Raw genomic sequence first — 24,351 nt, 5'->3', positions numbered from 1 at the left:
TTTAATAACCAGAATCCACAGAGAACTCAAACGCATCAGCAAGAAAAAAACAAGGGATCCCATCGCAGGCTGGGCAAGGGATTTGAAGAGAAACTTCTCTGAAGAAGACAGGCGCGTGGCCTTCAGACATGAAACACAGAGCTTTTAAAGGTTCTGATCCCATAATCCCAATTTCAGAACCTCTGCCCATTCCAATTTTAGCTAAAAAGATCTTGTGACCTCCACCCAGATGATTCCCTTGAGCTATCTCCTGTGGCACACAGAACCAGGGACATCCCCTGCCCTTCCCAACCACTGGCCTGAAGCGGGAATGCAAGTTTCAGTTCCCAAAAAGTTGGAGAGACAGAAAATATTTTTGGTTTTTCTTCAGGCCATTCCCTCTGTAATAAGAACAACCAAGATTATCTGGCCTAATAGCCTATGCTTCTGTTAGGCTTTTGTAAAATAGTAAAAATGAAAAAACAAAAATGCCTATGCTCCTAATTCAGTCCTCCACTCCAGCCGGTAAATCCTTTGGAAACAAGAGGCCTTTCCCTGAAGGTCCACTAATCAACCTTTGGGGAAAGAGCCAGGGAGTCTGAGAACTCTCATAACTTCTTTTCCAAGGCAGAAAAACCGTAAGGGCTGAGGATATTTAGACCTCAAGAACCTTCCCCATCTTCATGGGGAAGAACTTCCCTCTGAGGACACAGAAGACCTGGCTAGAATACTTTTATTTCCCTTTCCTTAACCTTCAGACTTTGGGGGGGGGAGGGGGCGGTGTTTGTTTTTGTTTTTGAGACGGAGTCTCACTTTGTTGCCTTCGGTAGAGCATTGTGAAGTCACAGCTCACAGCAACTTCAAACTCTCAGGCCCAAGCGATTCTTTTGCCTCAGCCTCCCTTGTAGCTGGGACTACAGACACCTGCCACAATGCCCAGCCGTTTGTTTGTTTGTTTAGCAGGCTGGGGCAGGGTTCAAGCCCTCCAGCCCCAGTGCATATGGCTGGCGTCCTAACTGCTGAGCTACAGGTGCCAAGCCAGACTTTAAGGTTTTGATCCCCCTCAGCACAAAACCCAACCAAGGCTGACAAAGAAGTTAGGAAATTCCCTCCAGGGAAAAGGAAGGATGGAAGGGTTGGAGGTAGGTTTTGAAAAGCACTGCTCACCCTGTTATCCCAGCACTCTGGGAGGCCAAGGCAGGTATATTGCTTGAGCTCACAAGTTTGAGAACAGCCTGAGCAAAAAGCGAGACCCTGCCTCTACTAAAAATAAAAAAACTGAGGCAAGAGAATCACTTGAGCCCAAGAATTGGATGTTGCTGTGAGCTGTAACATCACAGCGCTCTACCCAAGGTGATAGCTTGAGACTCTGTCTCAAAAATGAATAAATAAATAAATAAGCCTCAAAGAAAAGCACTGCACAAAGTTGAATGCAATTCTCAGTGATTGCACTTGGGTGACAGTGAGCTAAAGTACCCTGCCAATGACCCCTTCTAGTTTGAGAGTCACCCTTTAACATTTTATCTAAAAACCTCTGATCTGTCTCTTTCCCCACAGAATTTCCAGCAAGGCCAGTGATCCCAGAAGGAATTTCATGCCTTACCTTTGTCCCCAGGCCTGGCAGCTCACATGGGTAACAACTGCCTCCTAATATTGGTCCAGGGACATTTCTTTCCCCAAACAAACCAACCTCTCCTCACATCCCCCACACCATACTTTCACTGACTATGCATTGGCAGATTCTGCCAAATTCTACCTGTAACTGGCTTTATTCTTCAAGTCAAATGTTTGCCTGCCCTGCCCCCTGCAACAAGGAGCCATGCCAGCTGGACACACACTTCTTCCAGGGCCCCTAGCAGCCAGGACAGAGTTGAGACCACAGCTGTTGAGGCCCTAAGCCCTGGGTTTGTGTAGCTCAAGGAAGGCCTCCCCCAACAATGGCCTCCTCATTGTTCCTGGCCTTCCTCTTCCTGGCTCCAGTCACAATGGCCACTCCCAGAGCTGGCAGTCAGTGTCCAGCTTGTGGGGGGCCTGCCTTGGATGTGGAGAGCCAGCGGGAGCTGCTTCTGGACCTGGCCAAAAGAAGCATTTTGGACAAGCTGCACCTCAGCCAGCGCCCAGCACTGAGCCGACCTGTGTCCAGAGCAGCTCTGAGTACTGCACTTCAGCACCTCCATGGGCCCCCACAGGGGACACTTCCAGAAGACAACAGGGGACAGGAATGTGAAATCATCAGCTTTGCCAAAACAGGTGGGTTCCTGGCCTGTAACTTTTCCCCAGAACTTGACCTCTTCAACTTCACTTCTCATTCCCTCCCTCCCCCAAACCATCCAACCCCTGGCTCCCATAACCTGTAATCTCCTAATCTCAGGCTCCCCACTACCACTCTCCACCTCCCTCCTTCTCCTCCCCTCTCCCCAAGCTGAGACCTGACCAATAGGCAGCTGCCAAGTTGGTAAATTTCATGTCTTTGAGTCTGCCTGCCCTCATCTCCTTTGGCTCCTCTCTCTCCAAGCCCCATAAACTGGCAGTGGTATGAGCCCATCTACTTCCTCCTGGGCCCAGCCAGGGGGGCTGGTCACTGCTGAGTCTACCCTTTCTCTGGCCCTAGAACCAGCCCCTCCCTTCTCTCCTCCAGATGCCTCATTTGTGTAAAAGGAAAAAAAGTAAAACACCAGGACTACAATACCTCTTTGTACATCAGGTTCTGGTGTACAAATCAAAACAGGTTTCCATATCAAAACAGGGTCAGAACAGGACTCAAAAAAACAGAGAACGGGGAGGAAGAGAGAGTTACTTCCATGAGGGGGCGGGGAATAGTTGGAAAATATAATAGGCAGCTGGAGAAAGATCAGGAATTTTGAGACAGAATCCTAGAAACAAAGCAAAATGAGCCTTTTCTTTCTTCTTCTTCTTTTTTTTTTTTTTTTGCAGTTTTTGGCCGGGGCTGGGTTTGAACCCTCCACCTCTGGTATATGGGGCTGGCACCCTACTCCCTTGAGCCACAGACACTGCCCTGCAAGCTCTTTCTTAGGTCTAGAAGACCTTTCCCATTCCTGGTCCCTTTTCCCCTTCCCCTCCTGCTTCAAGAACCAGCTAGAGGAGGACACAATTATAAGAGGGACTGTATGTAACAAAGGCAGTCAGTGTAATCTAATTCTTTGTGCTCTCAATAAATCCCAAACAATAAAGAAAAGAACAAATAGAGTGGCGCCTGTGGCTCAGTGAGTTGGGTGCAGGCGCCATATACCAAGGGTGGCAGGTTCAAACCCTGCCCAGGCCAAACTGCAACAACAACAACAACAAAAATAGCTGGGCAACAAAAAAAAAGAACCAGCTAGATAGCCTGGGCTCAGATTCTTGCTCAGCCATATAAGCTGTGTGACCTGTATTGTTAACAGTTTTCTCATTTGTCAAATAGGGAGGAATGAGAGGATAATTTCGAGAATTAAATGGGCTAATATAAGTGAGGTACTTAGAATGCTGAAGAGGAATAGAAAACTGAGCTTCTAGGCCCAGCGTGGAGGTTCACACCTATTATCCTAGCACTCTGGGAGGCCGAGGTGGGTGAATTGCTTAAACTCAGGTGTTCAAGACCAGCTTGGGCAAAAGTGAAGCTAGACTCTGTCTCTAAAAATTAGCTGGCAGTTGTAGAGGCACCTGTAGTCCTGGGAGCTGAGGCAAGAAGGTCCCTTGAGCCCAGGAGTTTGAGGTTGAAAAAGTGAGACTCTGTCTTAAGGAAAAAAGAAGACTCAGCTTCTGCTTCTGAGGGGAGAAGCAGAAGCTTCTCTAACTTTTCTCTCTAACTTCACTGAGAGGGAAGGGGCAGGGCAGCTCTCTGAATTACTTTTTACAAAAGCAGTACTCCCATTTATGAGGGTTCCACCCCCACGAAGCCTAATCACCTCCCAAAGACTTCACCTCCTAACAGCGTTGTATTGGAGTTAGGATTTCAACAGATTAATTTTGAGGGGACACAAACATCCAATCCATCACAGCTCTCTCCATGAAGCCTCCTATCATTCAATAGTCTAGCCTAAGCTAGTTTTTTTTTTTAGGGGGGGGGAGGTTGGAGACAGAGTTTTACTTTCTCGCCCTCGGTAGAGAGCCATGACGTGGTGTCACAGCTCACAGTAACCTCAAACTCTTGGGCTCGAGTGATTCTCTTGCCTCAGCTTCCTAAGTAGCTGGGATTGCAGGCACCTATTTGGCCCAGCTATTTTTAGAGATAGGGTCTCACTCTGGCTCAAGCTGGTCTCGAACCTTGAACCTTTGAGCTCAGGGCAATCCACCCACCTCGGCCTTCCAGAGTGCTGGGATTAAGGCGTGAGCCCAGCCTAACCTAAATTTCTTTAAGGAGTGGTGGCTGGATTCCAAGAGGACAATGTCTAAATCATTCTCAGGTTTCTACATACACATCTTGCTTGCTAATGTCCCACTGACAAAGCAAGACATTATGGCCAAGCCCAGAATCAGGGTGGGGTGGAACTAGACAAAAGCTCAGGAGGTACTGGGGGCAACCAGTATAGCAATTCACTATTGTCTTCCCTCTACCCCTAATATTTCACAAGCAAAATACAATCACTCTCTTCTAAGCCCTCCCCACTCCCCAAACTTTCATCCCATTATGGCATCAGGATCAGGCTTAAACTCCAATGTCTCTTCATCTGAAATAGGTACAAATGTACTTGAGGCTATAGTTAGTGCATTTCTTGAGGTTTGGGGACCTTCCATGGCTCACACTTGATTTCATGAGAGCTGATCGTGAAGATCTTCTCCCAACTCCACATTTGGTGATATTACATTAGTAGCTTGATATTGGCCATAGTGGGAGAATTTATACTACAGAAAGTGGCAAACACTACAAATCAGGGCTTTTAAATTTTTTCCCTTGGGACCAGTTGTTAAACATTTACCAGCACGCCACTGCCCTAAAAATACAAGTTATCTGCCTCCCACACACGGACAGGACAACCATGCTGAAACACGGACAGGATAACCATAGTAGACACTCCTATTCAAAATGGACTATGGGGTTGACGCAGTGGCTCATGCCTGTAATCGTGGGAGGCGGCTAGGATCGCTTGAGATCAGTTCTTTCAAGACCAGCCTGAGCATGAGTGAGGCCCTGTCTCTACTAAAAGTAGAAAAAATATATATATAGCCAGGCATGTGGCAGACGCTTGTAGTCCCAGCTACTCTGGAGGCTGAAGCGGGAGGATCACTTGAACTGAGGAGTTTGAGGTTGCTGTGAGCTAGGCTGATGCCATGGGACTGTAGCCTGGGGTAACAGAGTGAGATATTGTCTCAAAAAAAAAATATGCCCCTAGAATCAAAAAATGGACTATGGGACCTTGGGAGATATAAAGCAGTCATTGTTCCATAGACATCCTCGAGATCCAGCCAGAACTGTGTATATCTCAGTCAACCCCCAATCAAGAATTCCCTTGGCTGAGGTCTGATTCTCCCTGGGTAGGATTTTCCTACTGTTCACCACTGCTGTCCTGGGCTTCTAGAGGTACCCTCTTGGGCTGGGCGTGGTAGCTGATGCCTATAATCCTAGCACTCTGAGAGGCCAAGGAGGGACGAATTCGGGACCAGCCTGAGTATAAGCAAGATGCTTTCTCTAAAAATAGCTGGGCATTATGGTGGGCACCTGTAGTCCCATCTACTCGGGAGACTGAGGCAAGAGAATCACCTGAGGCTCGGTGCCCATAGTTCAATGAGTAGGGCGCTGGCCACATACACTGAGGTTGGTGGGTTTGAGCCCGGCCCGGGCCTGCTAAACAGTGAAGACAACTGCAACCAAAAAATAGCCAGGCATTGTGGCAGGCGCCTGTAGTCCCAGCTACTAGGGAGGCTGAAGCAAGAGAATCACTTGAGCCCAGGAGATGGAGGTTGCTGTGAGCTGTGGCGCCATGGCACTCTACTGAGGGTGGCATATTGAGATTCTGTCTCAAAAAAAAAAAAAAAAAGGAGAGGGCCGTGCCTGTGGCTCAGTGGGTGGGGCGCTGGCCCCATATACCTAGAGTGGTGGGTTTGAACCCAGCCCCAGCCACACTGCAACAAAAAAATGGCCGGGCGTTGTGGCAGGCGCCTGCGGTCCTGGCTACTCGGGAGGCTGAGGCAAGAGAATCACCTGGGCCCAGGAATTGAAAAAAAAAAGAGAGAGAATCACTTGAGCCCAAGAGTTTAAGATTGTTGTGAACTGTGATGCCAGGGCACCCTACGGAGGGAGAAAAGGTGAGATTCTGTCTCAAAAAAAGGAGGGACTCTCTTAACCTTTGGCTCTTACTTTCTGAGATGTCTTTCCTTTTAAATAGGAAGTGACATGTGTTTGCATCTGAATAGTTTTCTCAGCCTGCTTCCTGCCCAAAGAAGTCTGACACACACACACTAAGCAACACTACTCAGCTGTAAAAAATAATGAAATCATGTCTTTTGCAGCAACATGATTGGTGCGTCATGTTGGAAGTACTTACCTTAAGTGAAATACCTCAGAAACAGAAAGTCAAATATCACATGTTCTTAGCCGGGCGTTGTGGCGGGCGCCTGTAGTCCCAGCTGCTCAGGAGGCTGAGGCAAGACAATCGCGTAAGCCCAAGAGTTAGAGGTTGCTGTGAGCTGTGTGACGCCACGGCACTCTACCCGAGGGCGGTACAGTGAGACTCTGTCTCTATAAAAAAAAAATATATATATATATCACATGTTCCAATTTATAAGTGGGAGCTAACTAATGTATACACACAGACATTAGAGAGTAGAATGATAGACATTGGAGAATTTGAAAGGTGAGAGGATGGAAGGGTGGGAGTGAGGTATAGGATGATAAATTACCTAATTGGGGTTGCACGAAAAGCTCAGACTTCACCCCTTTAAGTGAAGTCTTTAAGTATATTCATGTAACAAAACTGCACCTATACCCACAAATCTTTTTTTTTTGAGATGGACTCTCACTTTGCTGCCCTGGGTAGAGTGCTGTGGCATCATAGCTCACAGCAACCTCAAACTCTTGGGCTCAAGTGATTCTCTTGCCTCAGCCTCCTGTAGCTGGGACTACAGGTGCCCGCCACAATACCCGACTATTTTTAGAGGCAGGTCTCACTCTTGTTCAGGCTGGACTCAGACCGGGAGCTTAAGCAATCCACCCACCTCAGCCTCCCAGAGTGCTAGGATCACAGGTATGAGCCACCATGCCCTACCCAGTTCAACAGAAGGCACCCCACTCTCTCAATAGGGAGCCTTCTTTAGTCTACGACTGTTGTGCAATAACACCCTTAAGACTTTAAGAAGCCCTTTTGCCTACTTGAGAGGGTCTAGGGAATATCACCTTAAATTTTTTGATCTCAACAATGTTTACTCTTTTTTTTTTCCCTTTTTTTTTTTTTTTTATTGTTGGGGATTCATTGAGGGTACAATAAGCCAGGTTACACTGATTGCAATTGTTAGGTAAAGTCTCTCTTGCAATCATGTCTTGCCCCATAAAGTGTGACACACAACAATGGTTACTCTTAACAGAGGTTTTTTTTTGTTGTTTATTTTTGTTCATCTGTGTTGAAACAGGGTCTTGCTCTGTTGCCTGGTCTAGAGTGCTAGAAGATTACAGGCCTGACCCGCCAAGCCTGGCCTTGTTTTTTTTTTCATTTTTGTTTCCATTTTAAGAGACAATACCTAACTATACACAGGCATAAGCCTGTGCACCTAGCAAACAAAAGGTTATACTGTTGGGTATACTAAAAGGGTATACTATACCCTTTTTTGTTTTCTTTTATATGGAACATTTCATAAATTTGCATGTTATCCTTACACCAGGGCCGTGCTCATTTTCTCCGTATTGTTCCAATTTTAGCATGTGTGCTGCCCAAGTGAGCACCTTTTGTTTGTTTTGATCTTAACTCTGAGGCCATTTTTACTGGTAGTGTCCTGGACTTGATTTTTGCCCTGAAATAATTTCTCTTTTTAGTTTGTTTTTTTACAGACAGAGTCTCGCTTTGTCACCCTTGGTAGAGTGCTGTGGCATCACAGCTCACAGCAACCTCCAGTTCTTGGGCTTAGGCGATTCTCTTGCCTCAGCCTCCCAAGTAGCTGTGACTATAGGCGCCCATCACAACGCTTGGCTATTTTTTTGTTGCAGTTTGGCTGGGGCCGGGTTCGAACGTGCCACCCTCCGTATATGGGGCCAGCGCCCTACTCATTGAGCCACAGGCGCTGCCCAGCCCTGAAATAATTTACTTTGAGAGCCTTTTGTGAGTCAGAGAGGGGAGGAATGAAAAAGGGTTTTGTCTTTTGATTTACCAAGTCTTTGTAGAAATATTTTCTCGGGCAGTGCCTGTGGCTCAGTGAGTAGGGCGCAGGTCCCATATACCAAGGGTGGCGAGTTTGAACCTGGCCCCAGCCAAACTGTAACAAAAATAGCCTGGCACTCGGGCAGGTGCCTGTGGTCCCAGCTACTCGAGAGGCTGAGACAAGAGAATCGCCTAAGCCCAAGAGCTGGAGGTTGCTGTGAGCTGTGATATCTCAGCACTCTACTGAGGGCGACAAAGTAAGACTCTGCCTCTAAAAAAAAAGAAAGAAAGAAATATTTTCTCTAGCTAGATGTGGTGGTTCACACCTGTAATCCTGCACTTTGGGAGGCAGAGGCCAGAGGATCACTTGAAGCCAGAAGTTCAAAACCAGACAAGAGCAAGAACCTGTCTCTACAAAAAATATAGAAAAATTAGCCAGGTATGATGGTGCCCACTGATAGTCTCAACTATTGTGAAGGCTGAGGCAGGAGGATTGCTCAAGCCCAGGAGTTTGAGGTTGCAGTGAGCTATGACGAGGCCACTGCATTCTAGCTTGGGCAACAGAGAGAAACCATGGCTCAAAAAGAAAGGCCTGGCACAGTGGCTGATTCCTATAATCCTAGGACTTTTGGAGGCTGAGGTGGAAGGATCACTTGAAGTTAAGAGTTCAAGATCAGTCTGAGCAAGAGGGAGATCCCATCTCTACAAAAAAATAGAAAAATTAGCCAGGCATGGTGGAGCATACCTGTAGTCCCAACTACTTTGGAGACTGAGGTAGGGGGGATCACTGGAGCTCAGGAGTTTGAGGTTGTAGTGAGCTATGATGACACCACTGCATTCCAGCTGGGGCAACAGGACAAGACTCTGTCCTACATCAGAAAAAGAAAGAGGGCTCGGTGCCAGTGGCTCTAGCAGCTAAGGCACCAGCCACATACACCTGAGCTGGTGGGTTCAAATCCAGCCTGGGCCCGCCAAACAACAATGATGGCTGCTACAAAAAATAGCTGGACATTGTGGCAGGCACCTGTGGTCCCAGCTACTTGGGAGGCGGAGGCAGAAGAATCACTTGAGCCCAGGAGTTGGAGGTTGCTGTGAGCTGTGATGCCATGACACTCAACCCAGGACGACAGCTTGAGGCTCTGTCTCAAAAAAGAAAAGAAAGAAAGAAGAAAAAAACAAAAAGAAAGAAATATATTCTCCAAATTCTGTTTCAAAATTGAATAGTTCCTTTTTAGTTCATCTCTCTCCTGAAATGCCTTATCATAGGCAGCTAAAATAAGCCAATTGGCATTTTCAGCCTTCTTCTTGAAAATATTGTTAGCTAAATTCACAACTTTGTTAGAGATCTTTTCTGGCTTCTAAGTTACCACAGATGATAGCCAATACATTACACAGGTTCCACCTTCTCCAGCTTCCAGCAGCAATTTCCTCACTGTCCCTCCTGCTTTAACTGCTAGTCTCTTCCCTATCCTCCTAACCTCTGCTTTCCAATTAGTCCCAAAGCCAATGCTACAAAGTTTAGGTTTTTGTTATGATAGCACTCCACTTCTGATACTTTACTTCTATTTCAGTTATTTATTACTATGACAAACCAGCCCAAAACATAGTTTGAAAATAGTAATTTTTTTTACTTGAAACAGTAAATTTCCCAGCACTCTGGGAAGCCGAGATAGGTGGATTGCCTGAGCTCAGGAGTCTGAGACCAGCCTGAGATTAGGCTTATCTGGAGAGTTCTGCTCCACGTGGTGCAGCCGAGGTCGTTCATTTCACTGCGTTCAGGGCCAGGCAGGGTGGCTCATGCCTGTAATCCTCGCACTCTGGGAAGCCGGGGCAGGTGGATTGCCTGAGCTCACCAGTTTGACACCAGCCTGAGCAAGAGTGAGACCCCATCTCTAAAAAATAGCCAGATACTGTGGTGGGCATTGGTAGTCCTAGCTACTTGGGAGGCTAAGGTAAGAGAATTGCTTGAGCCTGAGAGTTTGCAGTTGCTGTGAGCTATGATACCGTGGCACTCTACTGAGGGTGACAAAGTGAGACTGTGTCTCAAAAATAAATAAATAAATAAATAAACTGCATTCAGCTAGGAACTCAGATGGGACTTGACCATCTAAGATGGTCTCTGATGCTCAAAAGTCTCTCTCTGCTTGGCTTATCATCATTTAATAGTCTAGCCCAAGTTATTTTAAAGGATTGTGGCTGGCTTCTGAAAGTGCAAAGCTTCAATATGTAAGTACTTAATAAGCACCATGCTTGCTAATGTCTTACTGGTCAAAGCAAGTCACAAACCCAGAATTAATATGGAAAGGAAGGGTGCAAAACCATGAATATTGGGAGGTATTGGTCATTGGGAGCAACTCGTATAGTAGTCTGTCACAATTTCTGCTTGTCACATGCCATACTGGAGTGACTTAAGAAGTACTAACTAGGCCAGACACAGTGGCTCATGCCTGTAATCCTAGCACTCTTGTAGGCCACAGCGGGTGGACAGCTTGACCTCTGGAATTCGAGACCAGCCTGACCAAGAGTGAGACCCCCACCTACTAAAAATAGAATAAAAACTGAGACAGCAAGATCGCTTGAGCCCAAGTTGGAGGTTGCTGTGAGCTATGATGCTACAGTATAGTACTCTACCCAAGGTGTCAGCTTGAGACTCTGTCTCAAAAAAATAAAAGAAAAAGAAGTACTGGCTCGGCACCCACAGCACAGTGGTTACGGCACCAGCCACTGAAGTTGGCGGGTTCGAACCCAGCCTGAGCCAGCTAAAACAACAATGAGAACTGTAACAAAAAATAGCCAGGCATTGTGGTGGGCGCCTGCAGTCCCAGCTACTTGGAGGCTGAGGCAAGAGAATTGCTTAAGCCCAAGAGTTGGAGGTTGCTGTGAGCTGTGACACCAAGGCACTCTACAGAGGGGGAAATAGTAAGACTTTGTCTCAAAAAAAAAAAAAAAGACATACTAACTATTGGGTGCTTTGTAAGCTAGCAAGAAAAGATTAGTTGGGCCAATCAGATTCTTCTTCTAGGATTTTGAATTGAGGCACTAAAAGAGGAGTTCATTGAGCTAGGGTGAGCTAAGTCAAAGATCCTATAGACTCTGGGTGGCACCTGTGGCTCAAAGGAGTAGGGCGCTGGTCCCATATCCTGGAGGTGGTGGGTTCAAACCCAGCCCCGGCCAAAAAAAAAAAAAAAGATCCTATACACTCAGGAGCTGAAGCCACAATTTTGGGACCTGACAAAGCTGATAAGAAGACAGAAAAAGTAAATCCACAGGGAGGAAAGAAATGAATGGACCTACATAAAGACAGTTGAGACAGATCATGTTGCCTCTGAGACCTGTCAAGAGCAGCCTTATTCCTGCTTTCCAATTCACAAAAAGCCTAACTGAACTTTATTTCCCACCCCTTTTTGCCCGTGAAATTACTGATTGCATTCTACAGTAAAGCACCCTTTATTTGGAAAAGAAAAACGATGGTAGGTAGGGCCAAATCATAATGGGCATTCAACTATTTCCTCAAAGGATTTGGATTTTAGTCACCAGTGAGGGTTTTTAGAGCATAACTTTTATGACCCATTCAAGTTTTTCGAAAGTAATTCTGGTGTTATTGTAAAAGAATTAAATAAATGAAAGGTCATTCAACGACTGTTTATCAATGTCTACCATGTACCAAGTACTAGGGATAAAATGGTGAACCATATTGTCACAATCTCTACCTTCATAGCTGGGGGGAGGAAGAAGTTGTAGAAGAAGTACATAGTAAACAGATCCTCAAAGAACCAAGATGATTATTGAAAGTGATAGTGGCTATAAAGACAATTAAGCAGAGTCCGGCTGGGTGGCACATACCTATAGTCCCAGATTGGAGGATTACGTGAGCCCAGAAGTTAGATAGAGGTTGCTATTAGATAGGTTGATGCCAGGACACTCTAGCCTGGGGCAACAGAGTTAGATGCTCTGTCTTAAAATAAACAAACAAAAAGATTGTGTTGACTGGCCTTAAGTGTAAGAGTTCCAATCAATCTAGAATAAAAGGAAATAAAGAGTCAAAGACAGACTAGGTAGACCTTGGAGAATACTCGCATTGAAAGGACAATCAAAGAAAGAAAATTCAGCAAACAAAATTAAGGAAGAATTACAGAGAGTTCTGTTTTGTTTTTGGTTTGGGTTTTTTGAGACAAGGTCTCACTTGGTCACCCTTGGTAGAGCGCAGTGGTGAGTTTACTCACAGCAACCTCAAAATCTCAGGTTCAAGTGATCCTCTTGCCTCAGCCTCCCAAGTAGCTGGGACTACAGGTGCCTACCACAACACCTAGCTATGTTTTAGAGAAGGGGCGTCTCACTCTGGCTCAGGCTAGTGTCAAACCTGTGAGCTCAGGCAATCTACCTGCCTCAGCCTCCCAAGTGCTGGGATTACAGGTGTGAGCCACTGCACCCGGTCTTACAAGAGAGTTCTATCATGGAAGCCAAGAGAAAAAGAATTTTCTTTCTTTTTCTTTTCTTTTTTTTTTGAGACAGAGCCTCAAGCTGTCACCCTGGGTAGAGTGCGGTGGCATCACAGCTCACAGCAACCTCAAACTCCTGGGCTCAAGTGATTCTCCTGCCTCAGCCTTCCAAGTAGCTGGGACTACAGGTGCTCGCCACAATGCCCGGCTATTTTTTGGTTGCAGCCATCATTGTTGTTTGGCAGGCCCAGGCTGGATTCGAACCTGCTAGCTCAGGTATATGTGGCTGGCGCCTTAGCCTCTTGAGCCACAGGCGCCGAGCCGAGAAAAAGAATTTTCAAGAAGAAAAGAATGTAAAAAAAAAAGAAGAAGAAGAAAAGAGTAGTCAACAATGCTGTTAGTCCATTTTGTACCGCTATAACAGAATAATGCAGACTCAGTAATTAACAAAGAAGAGAAATTTATTAGCTTGTGGTGCTAGAGGCCAGGAAGTCCAAGACCAAGGAGTAGGTATCTGTGAGGGCGTTCCTGCTGCATCACACCATAGAAGGAGGGCAAAGAGAGAGTAGGGAGAATGGGAGCTGCACTCATCATTTTCTTGTTTGTTTTTGGACATAGGGTCTTGAGCTAGAGTGCAGTTGTGTCATCATACCTCACTGCAATGTCAAATTCCTGGCCTCAAGTGACACTCTTGCCTCAGCCTTAAGTAGTTGGGAGTATGGTGTGCACCACTGTGCTCAGCTAATTTTTCTTTTTAGACAAAATCTCGTTTTGTCACCCTCAGTAAAATGCCGTGGTGTCACAGCTCATAACAACCTCAAACTCTTGGGCTTAAGCAATTCTTTTGCCTCAGCCTCCCCAGTAGCTGGGACTACAGGCACCCGCCACAACACCTGGCCATTTTTAGAAACCAGCTCTCCTGGGCAGTGCCTGTGGCTCAAGGAGTAGGGCCCCAGCCCCATATACTGGAGGTGATGGGTTCAAACCCGGTCACAGCCAAAAACTGCAAAAAAAAACAGGTCACCCTCTGGCTCAGGCTGGTCTCAAACTTGTGAACTCAGGTAAGCCTGGTCTGTCCAGCTAATTTTTTAAAAAATTCCTTGTAGATGCTAGGCGTGGTGGCTCATGGCTGTAATCCTAGCACTCTAAGAGGCTGAAGGGGGAGGATCACTTGAGGTCAGAAGTTCAAGACCAGCCCGAGCAAGAGCAAGATGCCATCTCCATTAAAAATAGAAGAATTATGGGGCGGCGCCTGTGGCTCAGCGGGTAGGGCGCCGGTCCCATATGCCGGAGGTGGTGGGTTCAAACCCAGCCCCAGCCAAATTAAAAAAAAAAAAAAAATAGAAGAATTATGGGCGGTGCCTGTGGCTCAGAGGGTAGGGCGCCGGCCCCATATGCCGGAGGTTGCGGCAAACCCAGCCCTGACCAAAAAAAAAAAAAAAAAAAAATAGAAGAATTAGCCAGGCACTATGGCTGGTGCCTCTAGACTTAGGAGGCTAAGGCAAGAGGATTACTTGAGGCCAGGAGTTTGAGGTTGCTGTGAGCTAGGCTGAGGCCATGGCAGGCTAACCCAGGTGACAGAGTGAGACTCTATCGCAAAAAAAAAAAAAATTCTTTGCAGAGACAGGGTTCTCTATTACCCAGTTTGGTCTCAAACTATTGGCATCAGGAGATCCTCTCATCTCTACTTCCCAAAGGTAGGATTACAGGCGTGAGCCAGTGTGCTCAATCTGAGAGTGGTGCCCCCATGACCCAAACAACTTCCATTAGGCCCCAGCGCCCAGTGCCACTGCGCTGGAGATCAAATTCCCTTTTTTTTTTTTGAGACAGACTCTCACTATGTCACCCTCGGTAGAGTGCCCTAGTGTCACAACTCACAGCAACCTCAAACTCTTGGGCTTAAATGATTCTGTTGCCTCAGCCTCCCTACTAGCTGGGACTACAGGCACCCACCATAACGCCTGGCTATTTATTTATTTATTTATTTGGTCGCAGTTGTCATTGTTGTTTAGTAAGTCCGGGTCGGGCTCAAACCTGCCAGCCTCAGTGTATGTGGCTGGCACCTTACTCACTGAGCTACAGGTGCCAAGCCAGGGATCCAGTTTCTAACGCATGAACTTTGGGGGACACATTCAAATGATAGCAGATGCCAAGTGCTTCAGAGAGTCCAAGTATGCTGAGTGTAGAGAAGTAATTGGTAGTGTTGAAACTCAGAATGACCGGGGCTTCTTGTGTCCACAGGACTCTCCAACATCAACCAGACTCATCTTGATTTTCACTTCTCTGATAGAACTGCTGGTGGCATGGAAGTCCAGCAGGCCAGCCTCATGTTCTTTGTGCAGCTCCCTCTCAATGCCACCAAGACTTTGAAAGTCAGGGTCCTTGTCCTAAGCCCACATGACACCAACCTCACCTTGGCTACTCAGCACTTACTGGAAGTGGATGCCAGTGGCTGGTACCAGCTCCCCCTAGGGCCTGAAGCTCAGGCTGCCTGCAGCCGGGGACACTTGACCCTCAAGCTGGTACCTGAAGGCCAGGTAACCCAGAGCTCAGTCATCCTGGCTGAGGCTGTCCATAGGCCTTTCATAATGGCCCAGGTGAGAGTTGGGGGCAAGCACCGGGTTCGCCGACGAGGCATTGACTGCCAGGGAAGGTCCAGGATGTGCTGTCGACAAGAGTTCTTTGTGGACTTCCGTGAAATTGGCTGGCATGACTGGATTATCCAGCCTGAAGGCTATGCAATGAACTTCTGCACAGGGCAGTGCCCACTGCATGTGGCAGGCATGCCTGGTATCGCTGCCTCCTTTCACACTGCAGTGCTCAATCTGCTCAAGGCCAACACAGCCGCAGGCAGTGCTGCAGGGGGCTCATGCTGTGTGCCCACAGCCAGGCGCCCCCTGTCTCTGCTCTACTATGACAAGGACAGCAACATTATCAAGACTGACATACCTGACATGGTGGTAGAGGCCTGTGGGTGCAGTTAGTCTGTGCGTGGTCCAGGCAGCCTAAGGTGAGCAAACTGAAGTTTGGGTGCAGAAATTCCCCTCCTTGAGAGGAGAGAATGACCTCATTCTCTGTCCAGAGTGTAGGCTCCCTCTTCCTGAGCAACCTACAGAAATGGTCTCATCCTTGGCTTGATACTTGATGAGACCTTCATTTTAATGACCTCCTCCTAGGGATAGTCTGTCCAGCTAGCTCTACTGCTCCATTTCCACTCCAGGGACTCAGATCCACCCCCAACTGTGAGCAATACCATCTGGTTCCCAGGAAGACATCCTTAGCTCACCCTTAACTGACCATAATCCACCATCCCTTCCTGCCCTTTCCATGTGATGGTCCCCATTCTAGGTTGAGTTGACCCAGCCTCTTCTCTGGATTTTCTGAGTCTGGAGAGAGCTCCAGAGAGCTCTTCCTGGGATTCACCAGAGAATAGATCACTGCTCTCCAACGATGAAGCTTACCCGGCTCTGAGTCTTGAGCCCCTTTCCTCCTTACTTGCCCACGGGAGCTACAAATGCTCTTTGCATACCCTCATCTATTTTTTGTCCTTCTCTGTCTTTCTCTATGTCCATAGGAGCTGACTCACCTGACCTACCCTGCCTTCTGGCTTCCTGATGGGTTTGACTAAGGAGGACACAGGCAGGAGGCCAAAGAATAGGAGGAGATAGAGATCAGGATATTTCTTACTCTTGCTTCCTGTGCCTAGGTGCCATCGTACCTGTGGCTGTGCTGTGTCCCTGTAGCACCTCTCCGGTTACCTCTTTCACAGCTCCAGCTTTGCCTGGGTTCTGCTATCATTGCTTCAACATTCGGGGGTCCTAATGACTCTAATGATGCTCCACCTCGCTATCCCTGGGGGTGTCCACATCCCTCGTTGGTTCTCCTAACCCTGACTACACCTCTGTAGTAATTCTTTCACTGTGTCCTCTTGATGAAGCAAATCCAGGTGCTTAGTTTAGTAGGTTTTCTACTGCCAGGACCTTAACTGGCACCCCAGAAGACCCAGAGCCTGTCTGTCTTGCCTACTCTGCTCTCTCTTAACATCTCTATTGCATCCATCTCATGCTTCATGCCTCTTCCTCCCCAGGCTGTCTCTTCTGCTTTCTTAAGCCCTCCCTCCACCTTTTCAGAACCATCTTTGATGGTCTCGTGGCTAATACAAGACCTAGATTTTATTTGCTCCTCTCCTCCCTCTGTACTCATTCCCAAAAAATGAGACAAATCAATGCTCAATCATTAAGTAAGCCAACAGTCTGTGGCCACACAAGTAGTGAGAGGCAGAGGCATGCTCAGAGCTGAAACCAGCACCTCTGACTTGCCTCCTTTCACCTGCCCCCCAGGGCTATACCCGGGAGATCTGCCTGGTAGCTGGAACTGGCAAGGATTACTTGAGTGGGACAGGGAAAAGAAGAGGAAGGCCTGGGACAAAGAGAGGGTGGCATTTGCTCTGAGACAGGTTTTCTTTAGACCTTTGCCCTTCTTTCCCCCCAGTCTCCTCCCTTTGGCTGGACAATTCTGAACTGTGAGGTCGATATTGTCTGCAGCCCAAGGCCGAGTTTGCGTAAAACCCATGTGTCCTTTGGTGAACGTGATGTCTGTGTTTGCTCAGTTTATAATCCTCTCCTGCCAGGATAAGAGGTCCCTGAAATTGGAGTCCTAGAGGAGAAAGTCTGAAGGGACCTCCTGGGGAACTACAGATCTGAGCTGGAGGCTTCCTGAGCAACCTGTGGAAGTTTCCCGTATTTGACTTGAGGAGACCTTTATCTCAGGAGAATCTGAAGTCCTCTGGTGTCTCTCCCTCTCCTTTCTGCCAGTGTCACCTCCCCCTCCAATCCCCTGCACTCCTGATCTAACCTGCTTCCTCCCCACCTACAGCTTTAGTCCCCAGGACCAAGACTGAGGCAAGGTGAAGTGAGGTGCTCACCTTGGGGCAAAATTTGAAGGGGATAGCAAGAACCATCATCAATCAAGATAAATAAGATTTTAATGCAATATTTCTGAAAATCAAAATTAATGCAAAAAAAGTTCACAGCAAAATAGCATATTTTAAAATAAATACAGGATCAGTATTATTCCTTTTCTTTTTTGGCTCGGCTTTTTGTAAAAGGGGGAAAGAGTGGGTCCGTCTTTTTCCAAATATTTTCTTTTAGAGCCTTCTAGCCCCTACCTCTAGACTCCTTCAGGCTTTTCTCATTTGGGCAAGATAACCCCTCCCGCTTCTTCTACTTGCTTACCCACCCCAAACCTGTTGTTGCTACCCCCAGCCCCCAACCAGGTTGGTGGTAGGGCAGGCAGTGAGGCAGATGGCTGGGGTATTTATAACCTAGGAGCACTTCTTGGGAAAAGTGACTAAGATGGTAAGAGCATATTTATAGCTGAGCTCTGACGTAAGTGTCAGTAGGGAGGTAGGGCCAGGCCAGGCGCAGCAGCAAGTGGGTGGGAAGAGCTGGAAATTGGGGGCGCCCAACCTAGAGGGCAGGGAGAGATTGGGTCAGTGACTCCCACAGCCACTTCTGATTGCTCCCCCATCTCTGTCTCCTTACTCCAACAGGTAAGCCCTCTGAGGCACCACGGTGGGCAGACACCTCCACTTTGCAGTTCCAGACCCCAAGGGGTAGAAGGCTGTTACTCACCAGCCCCCAACAGAGAAGGGGCTGGGGGCTGGGGACACCCCTGCATAGAGGCCTGGGGAGCAATGCAGGGTGGACAGGAGGGTCTAAAGAGTCTCATTGCCCCTCCTCCCTTCTCCATCATGTGGTGCCCTGAGGTGCTAGAAGAGCCTGGCACTAGAAAAGCCTGGCACCGAGCCAGGCATCAAGCTCGAGCCATGGCATCAAGCTCCATCATGTCATCATGATGAGGTCCAAAACCAAAGGTAGCAGTGAGTTGGATCCTGAAGACAGCCTCTGTTCTCTGGCAGTGGTGACAGAGAAAGAGCAGAGGATCCAGCTTCTCGGTGACTCCTATGGGCAAAGTAGGGTCCCCAGAATGAGAGGTTGAGCAGTGCTCCCTTGCTCCACTCCCGGGAGCAGCCCCCTTCCTTGTCCCTGGGAAGCACCAGTCAGCTACTAGCCACCAGCTGTCCAGTGGCACGGCACTGCCACATAGTGGACATTGGTGGTACTGAGGCCAAGCCCTCACAGTGCAACCCCTGCCCCCTGGTGCCAGATCTGTCTCTCTGGACAGTGCCCAGCTAAGTAAAGGGGAGGTAAATAAGGAGGAGGGACATATTTCTGAATCTCACTTACTCCCCAGCCTTTTCTCTCTCAAGCGTCTTGTTTGTTGTTGTTTTTTTTGAGACAGAGCCTCAAGCTGTCGCCCTGGGTAGAGTGCAGTGGCTTCACAGCTCACAGCAACCTCCAACTCCTGGATTCTTCTGCCTCAGCCTCCCAAGTAGCTGGGACTACAGGTGCCTGCCACAACGCCCGGATATTTTTTGGTTGCAGCCGTCATTGTTGTTTGGCGGGCATGGGCTGGATTCAAACCCGCCAGCTCAGGTGTATGTGGCTGGCGCCTTAGCCACTTCAGCCACAGGCGCCAAGCCTTTTTTTTTTTTTTTTTTTTGAGACAGAGTCTCAAGCTGTCACCCTGGGTAGAGTGCTATGGCATGACAGCTCACAGCAACCTCAAACTCTTGGGCTTAAGCGATTCTCTTGCCTCAGCCTCCCAAGTAGCTGGGACTACAGGTGCCCGCCACAACGCCCAGCTATTTTTTTGTTGTTGTTGCAGTTGTCATTGTTGTTTCAGCTGGCCCAGGCTGAGTTCAAACCCACCAGCCTCAGTGTGTGTGGCCGGCGCCCTACCCACTGAGCTGTGAGTGCTGTCCCCCTCCAAGCTTCTTAAAGAGAAAAGCTAGCATGAGACTCACCTTCATTTCAAGGTAGAAGGGCCTTGGCCCTTCCATTTAAAAATAGTGAGGGTTGGAGTGGTGGCTCACACCTGTAATCCTAGCACCCTGGGAGGCCAAGGTGAGAGGATCCTGGGGGCTCAGGAGTTTGACGCCAGCCTGAGCAAGAGTGAGACCCCTATCTATACTAAAAATAGAAAAATTACCGGAATTATGGTGGGCACCTGTAGTCCTAGCCACTCAGGAAGCTGAAGCAGGGGGCTACCTTGAGCCCAGAAGTTTGAGGTTACTGTGAGCTAGGCAAAGGCCATGGATGGCACTCTAGCTTGGGTGACAGAATGAGGCTGCCTCAAAACAAACAAACAGAAAAAACAGTGAGGAAGTGTGGTAAGGAGGGCTGGGACTGGAAACAAAGATTGATCTACTTTTCTCATTTTGTTCTCAAAAGCCCTTAAACCTTCCATTTTTCGTCCCTGTTACAGAGGTCTAGGCCAACCATGCCTGTAATCCCAGCACTTTGGGAGGTTGGAGGAGGAAAGATTGCTTCAGGTCAGAAGTCCAAGACCAGCTTAAACAACATAGTGAGATTTCCATCTCTATGAAAAACAGGAAAATCAGCTGGATATTGTCATGTACACCTGTAGTCCCAGCTCCTTAGGAGGATTGCTTGAGCCCAGGAGTTCCAAGACTGTAGTGAGTTATGATTGCACCACTACATTCCAGGCACCTGAGCAACTCAGTGAGACTGTCTCTTAAAACAAACAAACACAAACAAAAAATAGAGGTGTGGCACTACTTCTAGAATGCCCCAAATCTAGGCAACTTTTCCCTTAAATGAGAAACAGCAGCTAGGTTCGGGCCTTCCCAACCCACAGCCCTCTACCAGCCTTGGTGGACTTTGCTCTGAGGAATGTTGCATCACCACCGCCACCACCTCTCTGGGTTTCCTCAGACATCACAGAACACGTCCCCTGCCCCTGCTTGCTCTGGCTCTCTTCCATATGCTCCAGTCTAGTTGGACTCTGGGCAGCCAGCACAGCCAGGGTCAGGGAGTGACTTCCATGCCTCGTGGCACTGCCACCTGGGCCTGAGCAAGAGGGCTCTGTTTTCTAACGGCATCCCTCTGCCCCCCACAATTCCTAACTCCTGTCCTAGTCTCAGTGCTAGAAATAAAGAGAACAGAATTCTTCTGGCCAAGAGGCCCTAGGGAAATAACGACTGGAACTCACAGCTGGTTCATAGAAACTGCTACAGTAGTGGGCAAGTTAGAAAGACTGGAGATATGGCAGAAAATTGCCCTTCCCCACCTGGCTCATGTGGAATTCCCTCCCCCAGTCCCAGGCCTTGGGGACTGAGTATGTGAAATCATCCTCTTTCTTGCATCATGCGTGTCCACATTGCCCCCCCTCATACCCCTACCTCAAGCCCAGTCATCATGGACAGATGGTGAAACCTGAGCTGGGTGGGGAGGACCTCCACCCCCTGCAAGGACCTGATGAGCAGCACAGCTGGCCAATCCTGGGGCTCAGAGGGTAGGTCAGTCTACTGACCATTAGGTTTGGGAGCCCCCAGCAGTTGGCTCTAAAGAGGCCCCAGGTCAGTAGCCAGACATGAGCTGTGAGGGTCAAACACAGCTATCCATCAGATAATCTACTTTCAGCCTTCCTGAGTGCCAGACTATAGAAGACAGGTGGCCCTAACCTTGGCCAAGGGTAGGTGTGGCACTTGTGTCTGCTGCCACTGTGCCCTCATTGGCTCCCACGCAATCAGACTCAACAGATGGAGCAACTGCCATCCAAGGCTCCTGACCCAGGGCAGTTCACCAGGAGCATGGGCTTCCCTGATGTCCAGCTCTCACTGGTGCTGCTGTGGGTTGTGGTGTGGGCACAGGGGGCAGGATCTGTGTGTCCCTCCTGTGGGGGCCCCACACTGGCACCCCAAGCAGAGCGAGCTCTGGTGCTGGAGCTAGCCAAGCAGCAAATCCTGGAGGGGCTGCAACTGGCCAATCGCCCCAGAATAACTCGTCCTCCGCCCCAGGCAGCACTGACCAGAGCCCTTCGGAGACTACAGCTGGGGAGTGTGGCTGCAGGGAATGGGGAGGAGGTCATCAGCTTTGCTACCAGCACAGGTGGGTGAGGGTGAGAGAGACAGGCAGAGAACAGACAGAGAAAGGGAGGAAGAAGGGGAGCCTGCAGAAGACGCAGAGGGAGTGGGGTGTGGCGGGAGAAGGAGTTGGGTCAGGGATTGGTTGCAGAGGACACAAGGCAGAGCCTGTTTTTCCTAAAGGTAGGTGTGAGGGAGAGCTATGGGCAGGGCTTGGGGGAGTCTCAGAGGGTAGCTCTATCTCCACTCACATTTCTCTTTCCCTTCTCCATCTTTTATGCAGATTCCTCTACTTCAGCCTGCAGCTCCATGCTCACCTTCCACCTGTCCACTCCTCAGTTCCACCACCTGTACCACGTCCGCCTCTGGCTGCACGTGCTGCCCACCCTTCCTAGCACTCTTTACTTGAGGATCTCCCGATGGGGCTCCAGGAGGAGACACCACCGAGGGTCCCGCACCTTCCTGGCTGACCACCAAATGACTACCCCAGGCTGGCATGCCCTGACGCTGCCCTCTAGTGGTTTGAGGGGTGAGGAGTCTGGTGTCCTGAAACTCCAGTTGGACTGTAGACCCCTAGAAGGCAACAGCACAGTTGCTAAACCACTGAGATGGCTCCTGGACACAGCCGGACACCATCGGCCCTTCCTGGAGCTTAAGATAAGAGCCAGTGACCCTGGAGCAGGCCGGGCCAGGAGGAGGACCCCCACCTGTGAGCCTGGGAACCCCTTATGTTGTAGGAGAGACCATTACGTAGACTTCCAGGAGCTGGGATGGCGGGACTGGATCCTGCAGCCCGAGGGGTACCAGCTGAATTACTGCAGTGGGCAGTGCCCCCCGCACCTGGCTGGCAGCCCAGGCATTGCTGCCTCTTTCCATTCTGCCGTCTTCAGCCTCCTCAAAGCCAATAATCCTTGGCCTGCCAGTACCTCCTGCTGTGTCCCCACTGCCCGAAGGCCTCTCTCTCTCCTCTACCTCGATCATAATGGCAATGTGGTCAAGACAGATGTGCCAGATATGGTGGTGGAGGCCTGTGGCTGCAGCTAGCAAGGGGACCTGGGGATATGGAGTGAAGAAATCAAGTTGAGGGTTCTCAAGCAAAGGGCATCTGTCGCTGGAGGCATCAGGTTCCTGATCCACACCCCCAACCAATAGCTACCTGACAGTATGACTGGGTCAACCCCATGGGATCCAAATGGTCACTTTCTTGTTCCAAACACTGGCTTATTCTAGGCTGGTTGATGTGTGGGGAGACGGTAAAGTGTTTCCTCTAAAAGAGTGTACCCAGAAAGCATGGTTCCTACCCTAAGTCTTGTGAGAAGATGATAGGGCTAGGGAAGGAGGGAGGGGAGAAGAATGCAGAGAAAAATTACTTAGTCTCTCCCAAGGAGAGAGAGAAAGTCCTCAAGTGAGGGAAAGAAGAAGCAGGGAGGATATCACAGGCTGTGGGAGGGCAAACAGGCTGGCCCAGGGTGAGGACTTGTAGAAGTGCTTTAACAGAACGCCAAGGGGGAACGGGCAAGGTGCTGAGGGAAGATGTCTAGGACAGCCCCAGAAGTGGGAGTCTAGAGAGAGGATGCTAAGCCTAAGAAGTCCCATGGTCTTCCCGAGGAACAGGACCTACTAGGGAGACAAGCATTTATATTCTCTTATTTGTGTGTGTAAAAAAGATGTCTATCTCACATGATTAGCTGACTACATAGCATTTATACTTTCTTAATAAAATGAGAATGAAAATCAACAAGTGTGAATTATAAACAAGGGTTAGGGTGACAGTCCAGAGAATAGTTCTCAAAATGTGGTCTGGGGACCTCTGAGAGTTGCCTGAGACCCTTTCAGGGGTGTCTACAAATTCAAAGTTGTTTTCATAGTAACACTAAGATGTTATTTGCCTTTTTTATTCTATTTCAAATGTGTACAGCAGAGTTTTCCAGAGGCTACGCAGCGTGTGATTACATCATCTAACATCACTGTTAATGGAATGTGTGCTTGCGTATTCTTGTCTTACCATTTTTTCAGTTTTAAATTCTTAATATGGTGAACTGATAGATACAAACCATATGAACAAAAGCTCAAAAATTTTTAGAGTATAAATGGGTCTCAGAACCCAAACCTTTTAGTATTACTGATCTACAGAGCCAAGTGGGGAGAAGAAAACAGCATGTTCTAAGAGCTCCTCTTGAGCAAAGCTGGTAGCCCCAATTACTTGGGAGGCTGAGGTAGGAGGATTGCTTCAGGTTGGGCGTTCAAAGTTACAGCGCACTAGGCTCACACCTGGGATAGCCACTGCACTTCAGCCTGGGCAATATGGAAAGACCCCATTCTAAAAATTATTAAAGAGCTCCTCTGAAACGCGGGACATGAGGCTGGAACGGGAGCATGTGTCGTGTACCTTCTTTTTCAGGGACCATTTCAGTGACTGAGCTGGCACCTAAGACTCTGGGTCCCAGATCTTAAGCTAACTTCACCTTTTCTTCTCCCTCTTGACTACAGACTGACCAGTTAACCTTCCAGGCTCAAGGAGGTGGTCCTTGGAAGCAGAGCTAGAATACACAAGATCTGTCTGAGGGAGCAACAGGAGGGGGAAGGGGCTCATTTCTCCCACCATGCTTTCGCCATTTTTTTTTTTCAAGAAAGAGAGATTGAAATAGCTGCCCCTTCCCCAATATACGGTCACCATGGCAACACAAATCTAAAGGGA

General features: G+C 48.5%; 2 protein-coding genes and 1 non-coding gene across 5 annotated transcripts; 2 read left to right on the top strand and 1 right to left on the bottom strand.

The window, feature by feature from the left end:
• Positions 1 to 1,667: 1,667 nt before the first annotated feature.
• INHBC (inhibin subunit beta C) lies at positions 1,668 to 22,050 on the top strand. Of its 3 annotated transcripts, none has more exons than XM_053557226.1 (3): positions 1,668 to 2,229; positions 14,945 to 15,713; positions 21,937 to 22,050. In XM_053557226.1, the coding sequence occupies exons 1-2, from the start codon at positions 1,917 to 1,919 to the stop codon at positions 15,685 to 15,687; spliced, it is 1,056 nt and encodes a 351-aa protein (XP_053413201.1). In that variant the 5' UTR covers positions 1,668 to 1,916; the 3' UTR covers positions 15,688 to 15,713; positions 21,937 to 22,050. The 3 variants fall into 3 exon arrangements, with proteins under 3 accessions (XP_053413201.1, XP_053413200.1, XP_053413199.1); XM_053557225.1 differs by lacking the exon at positions 21,937 to 22,050 and adding an exon at positions 16,278 to 19,175; XM_053557224.1 differs by lacking the exon at positions 21,937 to 22,050 and having other exon boundaries at positions 1,669 to 2,229; positions 14,945 to 19,175.
• On the bottom strand, positions 7,746 to 7,852 carry LOC128562920 (U6 spliceosomal RNA). The gene has a single exon (XR_008373615.1). It is a non-coding gene; the product is annotated as a U6 spliceosomal RNA (small nuclear RNA).
• INHBE (inhibin subunit beta E) lies at positions 19,324 to 24,205 on the top strand. The gene is made up of 2 exons (XM_053557222.1): positions 19,324 to 21,678; positions 21,937 to 24,205. Exons 1-2 carry the CDS (start codon positions 21,330 to 21,332, stop codon positions 22,695 to 22,697), a joined length of 1,110 nt encoding a protein of 369 aa, XP_053413197.1. The 5' UTR covers positions 19,324 to 21,329; the 3' UTR covers positions 22,698 to 24,205.
• The last annotated feature ends 146 nt before the right edge of the window (positions 24,206 to 24,351 follow it).

The sequence above is a fragment of the Nycticebus coucang genome, chromosome 12 (assembly GCF_027406575.1).
Source record: "Nycticebus coucang isolate mNycCou1 chromosome 12, mNycCou1.pri, whole genome shotgun sequence".
In the NCBI taxonomy this organism is placed as follows: domain Eukaryota; kingdom Metazoa; phylum Chordata; class Mammalia; order Primates; family Lorisidae; genus Nycticebus; species Nycticebus coucang.
Note: the sequence above shows the minus strand (reverse complement) of the source record. Positions and strands in the feature narration are given on the sequence as shown.

Excerpts from the sequence above, each read along its gene's own strand:
- INHBC (XM_053557226.1), top strand. The coding sequence starts at position 1,917 with ATGGCCTCCTCATTGTTCCTGGCCTTCCTCTTCCTGGCTCCAGTCACA. Across the intron at positions 2,230-14,944 it reads CATCAGCTTTGCCAAAACAG|GACTCTCCAACATCAACCAG; the intron begins GTGGGTTCCTGG and ends TTGTGTCCACAG.
- INHBE (XM_053557222.1), top strand. The coding sequence starts at position 21,330 with ATGGAGCAACTGCCATCCAAGGCTCCTGACCCAGGGCAGTTCACCAGG. Across the intron at positions 21,679-21,936 it reads CAGCTTTGCTACCAGCACAG|ATTCCTCTACTTCAGCCTGC; the intron begins GTGGGTGAGGGT and ends TCTTTTATGCAG.